This window comes from Octopus bimaculoides, chromosome Z (assembly GCF_046866305.1).
Source record: "Octopus bimaculoides isolate indiv1 chromosome Z, ASM4686630v1, whole genome shotgun sequence".
Lineage (NCBI taxonomy): Eukaryota > Metazoa > Mollusca > Cephalopoda > Octopoda > Octopodidae > Octopus > Octopus bimaculoides.
Genome location: NC_142944.1, coordinates 23,209,217 through 23,224,744, shown reverse-complemented (window position 1 = coordinate 23,224,744; position 15,528 = coordinate 23,209,217). Strand labels below are relative to the sequence as shown.

The 15,528-nt window shown below is 34.7% G+C and overlaps 1 protein-coding gene across 1 annotated transcript in view; it reads left to right on the top strand.

Annotated features, from left to right (window-relative positions):
- Positions 1-3,861, top strand: part of LOC106884435 (E3 ubiquitin-protein ligase HERC2) — a 160,411-nt gene extending 156,550 nt beyond the window's left edge. Inside the window, exons 61-62 of the mRNA XM_089365383.1 lie at positions 1,969-2,181; positions 2,732-3,861. Of these exons, the coding sequence (XP_089221509.1) occupies positions 1,969-2,181; positions 2,732-2,998 (480 nt within the window). The 3' untranslated portion in view covers positions 2,999-3,861. The remainder of the gene's footprint in view (positions 1-1,968; positions 2,182-2,731) is intronic.
- Positions 3,862-15,528: the final 11,667 nt, after the last annotated feature.

The following is a 15,528-nucleotide window of genomic DNA, read 5'->3' as shown; positions in this document are numbered from 1 at the left end:
GCTCATGCTGCTGCTACAGTCTCAAAGAACTTTAAAGATTATGAAGAGTGTAGTTGAAAACAGGCTACCACTAATAACTTTTGAATTAATTGAAATGGTAATGTAACAAAGTCATTAGTATTAATGAAAATTACTGTCAAAAGGAGGGAAGGGGAACAACTCCTGAAATTTTTAATGAATTAAAAATTAAAATGAAATGGTGGTATACAAGGAGGATGTAAATCTGACTTTCAGCAACCATGGGTATGGTTTTGGTTTCAGAAAATATAAAGTTTTTGGTATGAAAATAGTTTAATGATTGTTACCATAACTAAGAAACATCAGGCTTATTCTTGCTTCCACACCAAATAATTCTCTGGCCTTGATTGTTATGTATTCCACTGAGTAGGTTTAATATGTTTTAGAGTTGTTATCATAGCAACCAGAGATCTAGCTTATTCCACATACTACTTGCATCTCTCCAGCTAAGTTTTGGTCCAATTTTAATTTGGATAATTCTCTCCGGTCATTATTTGACAATTAGAATTCTTGTCTCTTAATTATAACTTTGGTTAATGATTTAGGGTCTTACTGTTTGTCATTGTATTATGGCTCTCGTTACTCTGCTTATTCTATTTGTTTACAATCAACTAGTTATTAGCTGAAATAACAATTATTCTGTTAAACCGCTTCTATGAGTATGGATGTGATGTGGTAGCCCGCATTATGTGAGTCATTAGTGATAGTAGTACACCAAATGTGATGACATCTCCAAAGACGATTTGTTTAATTTCTATGATATCACTATAGAACTTTCAGAGCGTTCCCTTGATTAACCATAATTTTAATATAAAATTCCGATATAACCAATGTTTGAATGAAAAATTTTATTTGAATTATGTTTTAATTTTAAACTGTAATATCTTTGACTGGATTATTATAGCTGAATAATATTGTGTTGTTAATTTCATGCTGAAATTATTCCACATTTCTTAACCCTTTTGATATCAAACTGCCTTAGATTTTGGCTTATGAAAGAAACTTCTAAAGCAATCTAAATTAAGACCTTCCATTCATATTTCTTATGTTCCAAACACCAACATAATACTGGCAGTTATTTTTATTTAATTCTTCAATTTCTTAATTAATTGAAACAAAGGCAGTCTTTTTCAAAATAAATTTGGTAATAGAGGGGGTTTAGATAATGCCATTTCAATTTGAAGGCCACCTTCTCTAGTAATGCACTGCACACTGACTTGTATGTAACATTACTAGAAAGGGGGAAAAAATATTTGTAGCTACTGTTTAAATGTTCTAAATGATTTTTTTTTTTTTTTTTTTTTTTTTTTTTTGGAAAACAACATTAACTCAATCTATTCATAATCTGTATTTTTTAAAATTTCAAATATACTAGTGTTTATATCAAGCTTGTTTTTTTTTTCTTTTTGTGTTGATTTGTTTTTGTTTTTTTGTTTCAAAATTGGTTTTTATATACATAAATGTTAGCAAAGATGTTTATGTTGTCAGGCAATTTATATTTCTTAACTCTTCATTAATGCTCATTTTCACACTTAATTAATACTTTGTGTTTAAAGAGTGGTAACATTAGCACATTTGGTGAAGATGCTAGACTAGATGCTCTCAAAATCTCTAGTTTGGTCTTTCCCATTTGTGTTAAAATCAAACCAGGATTAATATTGTTGTTTATCCTTCTTACCTGTTGTATATTGAGGTTAATATTGATGATTGCTTAAATACCTGTTAAAAATCATTGTTACTTTATGAAATTAATGTTGCATATTGATGTTGATTATTTAAATACCAGTTAAGTCATTGTTATTTTCTGAGATTAATGTTGTATATTGATGTCAATTGCTTAAATATCAATTATATTTTATCAGTTTAATGTTATTGTTATTGCAGTTCTTGATTTTGCCAAGAACTCCAGTTTGTTGTTGTTGTTGTTGTATAATTTAAATTCTCAAATAGGTGTGTGGCAGTCCTGATATACCGTTGACTCTGCTGAAATCAGTGGCCACATATAAAGGTATAGATGCTACTGCACCTCTAATACAGTGGTTCTGGGCAGTAATGGAAGAATTTACTAACACTGAGAGGTCCTTGTTTTTGCGATTTGTTTGGGGCCGAACGCGATTACCACGAACTATTGCTGATTTCAGAGGAAGAGACTTTGTTTTACAGGTAATTTTTTACTGAGATGTTTTTTAAAGATACTTCAGTGTGATGACTCTTTTTAATCAGTACTTATTCATATTCATGTGATTATTTTATGAAGAGATAAACCTGCGGAATTCAGTTAATGCACAAAGCTAGTGGTTAGTTTGAAACTGCAAACCTTAACTGGCTTAAACCTCTAGCACTTAAATCAGTCATATATGTCTTCTTTTATGTACAATGTCATTGTGAAAATAAACAGTTGAGCCACTGAAAATAGTGCATAATTAATTCAAAACCGTATGAATAAATAAGCATTACATTTGACAGAGTAATCTGAATGCTAAAAGGTTAAATACCAAAAAGTTAAATTAGAGATTTATTTCTCATGAAGAAATTATTTTTTGTCACATCCAAAAAAAGACTGGTTCTTAATGTTGATACATTGTTGGTAGAGTTAGGACTAAATTATGTAGTAGAGCATTTAAGAAAATTATCAAACAGCTGCATTATGTATGAAAATAAGTCTTCATAAGAAGTGCTTAGCATTTTTTTTTTTTTTTTTTCTTTTCAACAGGTCTTAGACAAGTACAACCCACCTGACCATTTTCTCCCAGAAAGCTACACCTGTTTTTTCCTCTTAAAAATGCCAAGATATTCGTCTCAAGAAATATTAAAGGAAAAGTTAAAATATGCCATCCATTTCTGCAAATCTATTGACACCGATGATTACGCCAGAGTTGCCCTCACTGGAGATCTCATGGATGATGACAGCCATGATGCTAGTGAAGAAAGTGATGACCTGGATAGTATTGAATCAGGAGAATTTGTGGATTCTGACTGAAGGTTCTTCCCCCACCCACAACAACCACCACCACCACCACCACGACTATCATCTTCTGTTCCTGTCTTGTTAAATTAATGTCTTAAAGAGGCACAAGGCTGGAGAAATTTTGGCAGGAGGAAACAGTCAATTTTATTGACTTTAACAAGATTTGAACTGACTAGATGTTGCCAAACATTTTGTCACTGCTCTTAATATCCTGTTAATCCACTGCCTTTGTCTATTAATTTACCACCTTTGTCTTGTTCAAATAATAAATAGTTGTTTGACATGATTTTTTTTCTTTCTCTATGAAAATTGGAGGTTTTGAATGTTTGGGTGAGGTTTAAACCCTGTTCTTCCTCTACCATCAGCCTACTCCCTTATTTACACCTGCTCTTGAAACATTTACATGACTAACTCTTTGACAAAACAAAACACAGTAAGAGGCAACAGACCCATGCATGTCTTCATTGTTAAACCTAGCTAACAACTAATGTACAGGTCTTTAGTTGAAGTCACATAAAGTTGGAATACATGGCTGTGTAGTCAATATTTCCTGATATAAATAATAAGGAATAGAACATTGAAAATGTGAACAAAACATTCCCCTACCTCCCCTGCCCTTTGATGGACATTCTATGTCTGCCCTTTCATGATTTACAAAAAAACTTATTTATTTTTCAGTTATTTAAATAAAACATTTCATTATTCCCTTCCTTCCCCTTCCCAGTTCAGTTAAAAGACTTCAATGCTTCATGGCAGCATGGTTAAGATGACTAAATATCTTTATATATCATTCTATTTGTTTTCAGTTAATAAAGTTGAATGTTATAAAAAAATGATAGATTTAATGTGAATAAAAATAGACTTTAATGTGAAAAGTGTTGTTTTTTAATTTGATAAAAATACACCTGGACTGTTGGAATGTTGTTTTTGCTATAAGTTTTTTATATTTTTTTTATTTTAACTTAATATAATTCAGCTTTGTAGTCTTTTTTTTTCTTATTTATAAGTCAGTCAGACAACCAAACAGCTAATTGTTTATATAAGATTAGTTTCAACTGTCTTGAAAACTACTGTGAATCACATATGTTGATTCTCTTTCTAATCTGCTTTGTATGGGCTGAATTCCTCCAAGTTAGAACTTACAAGAATTTGCTTGTTGCTATGTCGGTATTTTAACATCTGGACTGATGCCTCTTCCACCTATTTTACTTCAGCTGTACAACCAATAGTAATGCCATTCAGTCTGGTAATAGAATTGTTATTAGGAAGAAACTAAACTGGTGTTGAGACTTCTACAGCTAGAGGGCTCTAGTTGTGCATGCACATATTGAAAGACTAACTGTTGGAATAAAACTGGCATGTGTTTTGAAAGAAAGGAAAATATTTTTTTTAAAGTAATTTTTTTATCTAGTTTTCTTGTGTGTATGTATATATATATAATATATGTAAATACATATAAATATACATATATATTCAATTATATTGATACGCTTAGTTTTTTGGGGTTTTTTTTGTACATACCTGTGATGTGTGTGTCACACTTCAAAGGAAGAAATAGGTAAAACGGTTGAAGGCAGGGAGAGGTACAAAGAGAGAGTGAGTGGTGACGAAAAGGAAGGGAAGAAAAATGTTTATCAGTATTTTCAGAGTAGACATATGTACATCAAAAGAAAAGTAGATACATAGACACATTGGTAAAACAAAGACAAATAACTACAGCAAATATTGGATGTCACTTTCACTTTTCATTACCACACCAAGATAAAATTAATGCACAAGTGGCTGAGTACATCACAGACATGTTTACCATTAACCTAGTTCTTGGGAAGATTCAGCCTCACATAATGTGACAAGGCTGGCCCCTTTGAATTACAGCTACAACTCATTTTGGCCAGCTGAGTGGACTGCAGCAAGAGGAAGAAAATGGGAAAGATCCAATACAGGGGCAGGAAAATCTTGTCATTAGGGTCACTATGGGTGTTAATCCAGTCCTAACAGCGGCCTATCTTGTCTGCCTCTCACACACACACTCTCTCTCTCTCTCTCTCTCAGCAAATAGCTGCAGATGTCACTTTTCTACACTTGAAGGGAGAAGTAGAAAGAAAAATAAAAAAAAGTGTTATACTTGAAGTGAGAGAGGAGGGACAGAGTGAGTTGTGACTGAAATGAAGGTGGTGTTCGCTTTGTTTTTAAATGTTTATCAGTATTTTCAGAGTAGACAGATACATAACCACACAAATATTGGATGTTACTTTTATTTTCCTACAATATAATAATATAATTAATTACTGTTACTGTAAGTGTCAGAATATAGAAACCTTTCTCATGGTACCAGCGCACAATTTATAGATGCTCACATTTTTTATATTTTCCATGAAGTTTTCATGGGTCTAGCTAGTATATATATATATATACATACATGAAATATGCACACACACATATATGGTGGTTGTCTGCAAAGTCTGACCACCTCTTGTACCTATACCTTAGATTCATCATGGCATCTGATGTGGCTTTTTAAATCAGACAATGCATTGAAAAAACACCCACATAGATTGCATATCTGATTTGGACCAAGATCTGCAGTTAAGTCCTGATCTTTGTGTATCTTAAAATGTCTTTTGAAGTCTCCGTTAAAATTGCAGACCTTACAACATACACAACATTGAAAGGTGCGCACAAATAAATAGGCAGAATAGTTGGTGGAGATACGTTTTTCATGGGTTCTTAAATATTTGAGATTTGAGTCTCACAAAAGAAAGACATGGTCTATCACAAACTGCACAAAAAGGTCACTGAAATTCACCTCAACTGCAACATTTTTCTTTAGTTCTCTTGAGTCTTGCATGTGTTGTCTTGGCTTCCTCAAACACTTTTTTTTTTTTTTTGCTATCCAGTTCGATCCAAAGCAAAGGTTTCTGTGGCCTTTGGATCCATTCCAAGTGACTTCATGGTAGTCCTTAAACCTCTATTTAGGTTTATACCGATTGCATTTCCCCTCTGCAAGCTCATCATAAAACAGTTGTTTGGGTGTGCGTTCATCCGCCATTTGAACAATATGGCCCAACCATCACATTTGGTTTTTCAGAATCATTGATTTAATTGACGTGATGCCTCGCAGATGCAAATACATACATACACACATATATATGTATTCCATGCCAGCAGCACATAAAAAGCACCAACCGATCATGGCTGTTTCCTGGCCCCTGTGCCGGTGGCGCGTAAAAAGCACCCACTACATTCATGGAGTGATTGGCATTAGGAAGGGCATCCAGCTGTAGAAACACTGCCAAATCAGACTGGAGCCCGGTGCAGTCTCCTGGCTTCCCAGACCCCCCAGTCAAACCGTCCAACCCATGCTAGCATGGAAAATGGACGTTAAACGATGATGATGATGACATATATCTGTCACAGATACAAGTCACATTTTGTGACAGACCATGCCTTTCTTTTGCTGCACTCAAATCTCATTTGTGGACCCATGTGAAACAAACCTTCACTCTGCCTATTTATCTGTGCACACCTTTCAATACTGTATGTCATAAGATCTGCAAACCTAACAGAGACCTCAAAAGATATTTTAAGATCCACAAAGATCAGAACTTAACTGCACCTCTTGGTGGTTCAAATCAGATATGCAATCTATGTGGGTATCTTTTCAATACATTTGTCTGGCTTAAAAAAACCACATGAGATGTCATGATTGATCTAAGATATAAGTACAAGAGGTGGTCACAATCTGCATAAGGTGTAGACAACCACCATACTTATACATATATACAGGGTGCAATGGGTAAATTGTCACCATTTTATATTTTTAATTTCACGCATGCACATTGTTTTGATTTTGTTGATTATACAGTATAGTAGGGTCAGTTTTCTGTGAGCAAAATAGCACCATGACACAATTTTCTCTGCCAGAAATTTGAAAACGACATGCTATACTGCTTGGCATTCGTGCTGGAAGCTCTAATACGAACGTTTCAGAGTGTGTGGGTGTCAATCTGAGGACAGTGCAGAGGATTCGGAAAGAGTTGGATGAGTCTAATGGTGATTAAGAAGGTATGGCAGCTCAGAAAACTCATTCTGATAAGAAAAGAACTGAATTTGTTGGTGAGATCCAGGCCATGATTGACAACAATCCCTCCAAGTCAATCAGATCCATCGCCAGGGACATGGGAGTGCCTGAGTTTCTTATCAGGCAGATAGTGCATAAATACATTCAGTATTCCTCATACAAGATGAGAAAGGCCAGTTTTTATCCTTAGCCATCAAGGACAAGAGGAAAGACCACACTACAAAGCTTTTGAACAAACTCCAGCATCTCTTTCAACCAACATGCTTTGGCTTTTCACAGATGGGAAAAATTTCTGCCAGGATCAGATGGTGAACACACAGAATAACCATTGGCTTGCTGTGTCCCCAAAACATGTTCCAAGAATGATAAAAAATCAAACATCCAGTCAACATTGTGGTGTTTGGAGTGATCACTAGTGATGGTGATGTTATGCCTCCATGTATTTTCTCACTCAGACTCAACACGGAGACCTACATCAAGTACCTGGATGAGGTAGTGCTGCCCTGGGTCAAGAGAGTGGCTGCTGGAAGACACTTATGTCTGGCAGCAGCACCCTGCCCCATGGCACACAAGCAGGAGAACCCAGTCATGGCTGTCAGACAATTTGTGTGACCACATCACCCAAACCAACAAAACCAGATGAACTGAAGGCAAGGATTATGGCAGCATTCACCAACTTAAACAAGGAAATGGTCCAGAAGAGTTGCAGGAGATTCTAAAGTCGTCTGGAGGCAGTGGTTGAAGCCAATGGCGATTTTATTGAAAAAAATTTACTCTTTAGTATTTCAAAATATTTTTATGCAAATTTGGTGAATATGATATATCTGTTAAAATGAGATGTCAGTGTCATTTTCATTTTTGTGTAATTCAGACTACAGTTTATTCACCACACTCTGTATATATGTCTGTGTGTCTGTAGCTGTGTAATATATTTATATGTGTGTGTATATTCATAAAATCCATGCAAATAGATACAGACTGTCTTATGCAAGAATCTGAGAGATGGAAAAGAGATCGATTGTTGGTATGTAGTGCTGCAAATGACCTGAGGCCTGTGATGGAATGTACATTAAAACAATGCCTGAGATCTCCGTATGTGTAATATATATTTGTATCCTGCTAAGCCTATATTTGCTGATATATCTACCATTTATTTACCTGTTGATCACCTTCTGTCCCTCCATTCACTTCTCATCTCATGAAGCTAGCAAGCCATGAATGGCCACTTTGCATGCAAGCCTCATCCTTTACAAGCTCCTATGTATAAGAGACTCTACTGGTCCATTTTCATCACTGTCCCTCCCTTTTTCTCTAACTACTAACACTAATGCCCCACCTGCTCTGTCCCTATCATGATTACTTTGCTACTCTCCATCACCACCTTATCAGAACTGTAAATCTGTTCCTCTTGTCATCATCCTATATCTCCCTCTGTCTCATTTCCTTGCTTAGAATCATCACATCTATTTAGTTTTGTGAGTACTTGGTAACCTTACTAATGTTGGTGCAATAGGAAAAAAAAAACATTCTGTTAAGTGGTTGACATTAGGGTGGTTATCAGGCTGTAGAAAAACCAAGACTAAAACACTGGAGTATGATGTAGTCCCTATCTCAAAAGTGTTATGAGCTATATTGACTGCTGAGAGGTTACTCTTCAGCTTGTCCTTATATCTGAGCCATGGTCAACCAACATATGTATACATACGCACATATATTGGGTGGAGTTTCAGATTAGGCTGCACACATAAGTTGGAATTTTTGTTTTGACAGATTTTTCCAATTTTATTTTTCACTACAGCCTTTGAAATAATGGAGGGCATCTTTTTATGAAGAAAAATTTTCAAAACTTTATGTCCTCTTTTTTCACCTCACCACCCAACTCTGCCGGACCAATTTTGGTCAATTTCTTTGGCACTATGCACTTAAAAACCATGGAAGAAACCTTTTCAGTAGAAAAAAAGAATTGTAAATATTTTCAGAGGAAAAGGTGTGTGATTTAAGAAAGATTTGGCTGTTGTTTCTAGCACATTCCCTGACCACCTTCCCCAGTTCTTTGTCACTTCCATGTGTAAATTTTTCTCCCTATTTTATGCTATAAAAAATTTTGAAAATTTACGGTTTTTCAACCCCACTCCACCCCCACCACTGATCGTTTCTGTTTATAATTTTAAAAAATTGGAGAGCCTGAGATGGTCATCGCTGGGATTTATCCAATGATTTAAAAATGAGGCATGTAAAAGATAATTTATTTTAATAGCATACTCTACGGTTAGTAAATATGTTTTTTCTTACACACACACACGGCCTTACTTGGTTGGGGTGGGGGTGGGTTAAAAATTTAAATTGCCATTTTTTTCTTTTTTGCTTATATCCCAGTAATGGATCATGCATGTGTTACTCCTGCATCATCATTCCATAAAATGTGTCTATGTGGAGAAAAATATTGAAAGAATATCAATACTTGTGAGAATGAAAAAGAAGCAAGGAGGATGGTCTTGGGATGTATTGAAACAACTGCCAAATCTCCCTTGAATTGCATGTCTTATACTCGGAAAACATTTTTTTTACTGAAAAGGTTTCTCACATGGTTTTTTAAGTGCATAGTGTCAAAATCGGTCCAGAGTGGGATGGTGAAGTGAAAGTTTTCAAAAAATTTTCATAAATTTTCAAAAATGTTTTTCATAAAAAGATACCCGCCGACATCATTTTGAAGGCTGTGGTGAAAAAAGAATTGGAAAAATCCCTGTCAAAACAGAAAATCCAACCTACATGGGCATCTTGATCTAAAGCTCCGTTTGGCAATGTGATTATGAAGTTTGTTTCCCAAGCAAGGTCTCAGATTCAATTACACTGTGTGACAGCTTGGTTAAGGGTCTTCAACTATGGCCCCAGGCAACCAAAGCTTTGTCAGTGGAGCTTGCTTACCAACCACATGGTCCCGGGTTCAGTCCCACTGCTTGGCATCTTGGGCATCTTTGTCAGTGGATTTGGTAGACAGAAACTGAAAGAAGCCCGTCGTATATATGTATATATATATGTATGTGTTTGTCCCCCCAACATCGCTTGACAACCGATGCTGGTGTGTTTATGTCCCCGTAACTTAGCGGTTCGGCAAAAGAGACCAATAGAATAAGTACTAGGCTTCTAAAGAATAAGTCCTGGGGTCGATTTGCTCGACTAAAGGCGGTGCTCCAGCATGGCCACAGTCAAAAGACTGAAACAAGTAAAAGAGTATATGTTAATATGTGTTAGTGCCTTTGTCCTAATAGCATATGTTTGTAAACATACGTTGCCATCAAACAAGTTATGTTTTTTATTTCCTGTGAATAATTCAATGTGCATTTTTATTTATTGATTGACCAAAAAACTGTAGTGATAGTTGTATGTAGTAGTGAAGGCTCATGGCCTGGTGGTTAGGGTGTTGCACTCGTCATTGTGAAGTCATAGTTTTGATTCCCCAATTGTTTGTGCATTGTATTCTTGGACAAAGCACTTCATTTTACATTGTCCCTGTCCATTCAAGACAGGAACAATATTTACATAGGTCACCTTGTGATGTATTGGTATACAAGTGTAAGATGGTATCTCAGGAAAATCACTCAAATGTAGGTCTTGCAATCCATGTTTTGCATTCTGCAACCAACAGGATGAAAAGTACAGCCTGTACTATGAATCTCAGTTGGTTGGGACTTATTGTTCAACCATGTTGGAGTATAATGATGATGATAAATTGACATGTAATACTCTGGATAGCCTTTTAGTACATCCCATGCAAAGGGCTGTCAGGCCTTCAGTCTGAAGTAAGATTGAAGGACCTATATAAAAAAACATAACATCTATAAATTTTTATTTTTATCTTTTATCATTAGACTGCAGCCATGCTGGGACACAACCTTGAAGAATTGTAGTCAAATGAATCGACCCGAGTACTTATTTTTATAAGCTTGGTACTTTGTTAGTCGCTTGCCTAACTGTTAAGTTAAACACACCAACATTGGTTGTTGAGCAGTGGTAGGAGACAAACGCACTCATATAAGTATATGATGGGATTCTTTCAGTTTTTGTCAAGAAATTTTAATGGAATTCAGATCACTTTAACCCTTTTGTTACCATATTTCTGTTGAAATACACTGTGTTTGCTTCAATTAATTTTTTAAATAATGAAGAATTTAGTCAAATAAATTTACCATTATTAACCCTTTAGCATTTAAACCAGCTAAATATGGCCAAAATATTCTACCAGTTTTATGTTCAAACCAGTTAGATTGGGTCTTTCACATCTACCTTACAATGTCATTCTAAAAACATACAATCATATTATCACTGTTGAAGATTCAAGATGATGCCTGATTAATTCAAAACAATGTCAATAAATAAGAATTATAACACAATTTAATCGGAATACTATAGGATTAAGCAGGTATTTGGAATATAAATATAACATGAAATTTTGATGGAAGGTCTTAATTTAGATCGTTTTAAAACAGGAAGCTTGTATCATAGAACCAGAGGTGGTTTCAGGTGTGTGGGTATGAAAAAGGTTAGATATAATTCTCTACCTGATATCCAGCTTGTATGTTTTCTTTACTTCTACTTCCGTTGTTCTATTCAGTTTGCATTTTGCTGGTTGAGAGAACAAAAGGTTTTATTTTATGGGATGGACTGAATTTGCACCAAAGGCTAGTGGTCCAAAGAAGCACAGAAACACTCCTGAGGTTAGGCTGACTCCAAATACACTCAACCAGAAGCTGAGTCTTAAAAACTTGAAATCCATATAGTCACAAAAACAGAAATTCAGATTTATTATAAATTTCAAATACTTGAGAGCAGCAACATTTTGCATATTTGCTCTGGTTGTAGTCTATGTAAATAATCACTTAGTGGTATGTGTGTGTGTTATGTTTCAGATTAGTCATTTTTTTTTTTTTTTGCCAAATAAACACATTCTTCACTCGTTTATTAATGTTCTTATTTTATCTTATGTCTATTGTCTGGAAATATTTTGTCATGCCTCTGTGACCTCTTCAACAACTCTTCCATCCACATGTATTCTCCTGTTCTGTTCAGTCTGTTCTGTCTTTCTATGATATGTATCCTTATCTGCACATGCATTTGTGTCTGTATCTGTATGTGTGTATGCTTTGTCTATCTGTTTTGTATGTGTATTTGTGTGTGTATATATGGGTTTGCTTACTATAGTGTTTGTATCTGTACCCTTTGTATAGTTGCTACTGTTATTGTCATTGTTCTTGGTGCTACCAATATTTTGTATGTTGATCCACCCCTCACCTACATTTTCTCTTCTGTTACTGCTGCTGTTGTTCTCAACCCTTATTTTGATGTTGTTCTTGTATCTTTCTGTGTTTGTGTGTTCCTTCACATTGTTGCCATTATGGTTGTTGTTGTTATTGTCATTCATGTTGTTCCAGCCATTTGTGAAGTTTCTGTATGCGTGTATATGGGTTTACTTACTATATTGTTTGTATCTGAGTCTTTTTCTTTTCCCTTCTACCTTTAGTTGTCATGTTGTATGGTGTGGTGATGGTGGGTGTTATTGTTCCATTTGTGTTTGCTGTCGAGGCTTGGCCTATCTATTACTATGTGTTGCCTCTGTGATCTGTCTAAGTATTATGTCTGTTCTATGCGTTGATAATACCTTAATCTCTATGTTATTAACCAAGCCTCTATGTTCTACTTGAGCATGTTGAGCTCCTGCCAGTGTTCACCTGCTCGTCTATGTTACGTACTGTCTCCCCAATATATGTTGCTATTTTGTTTCTGCACTGCCCCTCAGTACACTGTAAGCTATAGACTATATTCCTAATGAAATTAAGTTATATCAGTTATTTTGTTTGTTTAAGACATCTCCTTTGATTTTTCACTACACTGGTATGGCATGGAACCTGTTTCTCTTGGATTACATTAGAGCTATTATCTTATCATATATTCAGCTATATATGTGTACTACTACCCACTTTTTTTATTGAGGCTTATATATTCCAATATTAGACTATTTTCTTTAGCCAATACATGGCAGTCGCTGATAAGCTTTATGCTTATAATTATTATTACTATTTACTGAATTCTTTCATCACTGCTTCTTCATTTAACACAGAATATATATATATATATATATATATATATATGACATCATCATCATCATCATTTAACATCTTCCCATGCATAGCTTGAATGGTTTGACAGGAGCCAGCATGCTCTACACCAAGCTCTGTCTGTTTCGGCATGGTTATATGGCTGGATGCCCCTCCTAAGTTTGTACATTCCTTCCCTTGCACACACATATCCTAAGCTGTAAGGCATTCTGCATGTATAACCATTCCAATAGGATTACTCTGGAAAATGGAAATAACAGGTGGTAGCTGACAACAAGAAGCACAGGAGCTTTTAAGAGTGCATTATGAGGTATTTGCCCCAAACAAATTAAAATAATGTGTATGTATGGATGTATATATGTATGTCCTTTTCAGTTTTATTTCAAGATTTCTTGTCAGAAAGAGCCAGTTTCTAACCTAGGTCCAAGGCTCCTTCATTGGAATTTCAACATCAACAACAGAGTATTTTAATATGTATGTATGTACGTACGCATGTATGTGTGTGTGTGTGCATGCAGATTTGTATGTTTTGTTTTATGTATGTATTCTGATGCATATATTTGCATATCTAGACATGCTCATATATACTCAAATGATAAACTTCTGGAAAGTTTTACAGTTTCAGTGATGGATTGGATCTATTGTCTTTGAATCAGCTTTCTCCTTTCTGGTTTTGAGAAGCCTAATTTCTCAAGATTGGTATTTGAGCAGTGTGTTACATATCCCAGTGCCCCAATAATCACAGGTATAAATCTGAACTTGTACTCTAGATAGTGTAACTGCAGTTTTCTCAATAGTTCAGCATAGGTGTTCTCTTTTCCACTGATCTTCAGCTTTATGTTAACATCTGCTGGGCAGCTGATTTCCACAACCATGCACAGTTTCTCTTCTCTATCCCAAATCATTATTTCAGGTCTGTTGTGCTTACATTTTATTGAGGTTTTCACTGGGACATTCCACCAGTACTCCTTTTTATTATGAGTAGCTATGGCTTCAGTCATACAGTCAGTTCTTATTTCTTTTTTTCTCATTTCCTATTTCTTTTTCAATGGATCTCATTATAGTGTCCTAGTTACAACATCATGTCTCATTGGTGTATGTATGTATGTATGTATGAAAGGAATTTGCAAATGCATTGCAGACTACCTGTTTTTATGCTGACAGTAACTCTAATAATTGAGGAAGCTATTTAGTCCTTGAGCCAATACCCTGAGACTATTTTGTGTGTACAGAATGACATACACCACAAACAAGTAACTGGGTAACCTGATCAATGAAAAACAGATGTGAATTAATGATAAACAATCTCTTGTGTTGTATTATTAAAACAAAAATAACACTTTATTTTAATGTCATCATAAGATATGCAATTTATACATGGAACAGCTCTTATTTCCTTATTTGTTTCTTAACATTTTTTTTCTTTCAATGTCATTGTGTGTGATTTATTATCTTTCTTCTTTATATATGAATTTTGCATTTGTTTATTTAAACAGGAAAACTTAATTATTTTGTTAATGGAAAATAATTATAGAATGATGAAGGCTGTTCGATTTAATTATAAAATGCAATATGAGAGTCATATTATATTACTGAAGTTAATTCAAAATACAATGATCAGTGTTGTCTAATTGACAAACATTTCCTTCAATCCCATTATTTTTGTTTCACAAAACTAAAAGATGGTAATATTCACCATTAAAAAATACTATTTCTCAATTCCAGAAACAAAATTAGCCATATTGTATGGTATAAAACTATTTATGAATAAGTTGTGTGTGTATGTGTATGTGTGTGTGTGTGTGTGTGTGTGTGTGTTATCTATACAGTGATCACTTGCCATATCTCGATTCACCTATTGTGCTCTCAGTACATTACAAATTTTTCTGGCTAATATATGTAAATTTATATCATGGTCTACTCAGTATATACTGGGTTTCTGCAGCCAATAGGCATTTATATTTTTTTAGATTTTAATTATTTTTGTGGTAAAATAAGCATTTTTATGCCTAAAAATAGAAATATAGTATAGTACTGCACTGTATAACACATTAATTAAAATATATTAAAAGAAAATATGTAGTGTACCATAAATGAGTAAACAAAGAATCGCACATACTGCATGGAAAATGAAAGTCGGGAGGTGAGTGCGGTGTTGTTTTGCATTTATAATAAAATAGATATATACAAATTATAAAAATAATGAAAAATCATATACAGTACAGTACTGTTTCTACTTCATAGATTTTCACCTATTGTGGGGGGTTTTGGAACATAACACCTGCGATAGTCAAGAGATTACTGTAAATTAGTCAAGGAATTACTGTAAATGGCAATTTCTGTTTGTC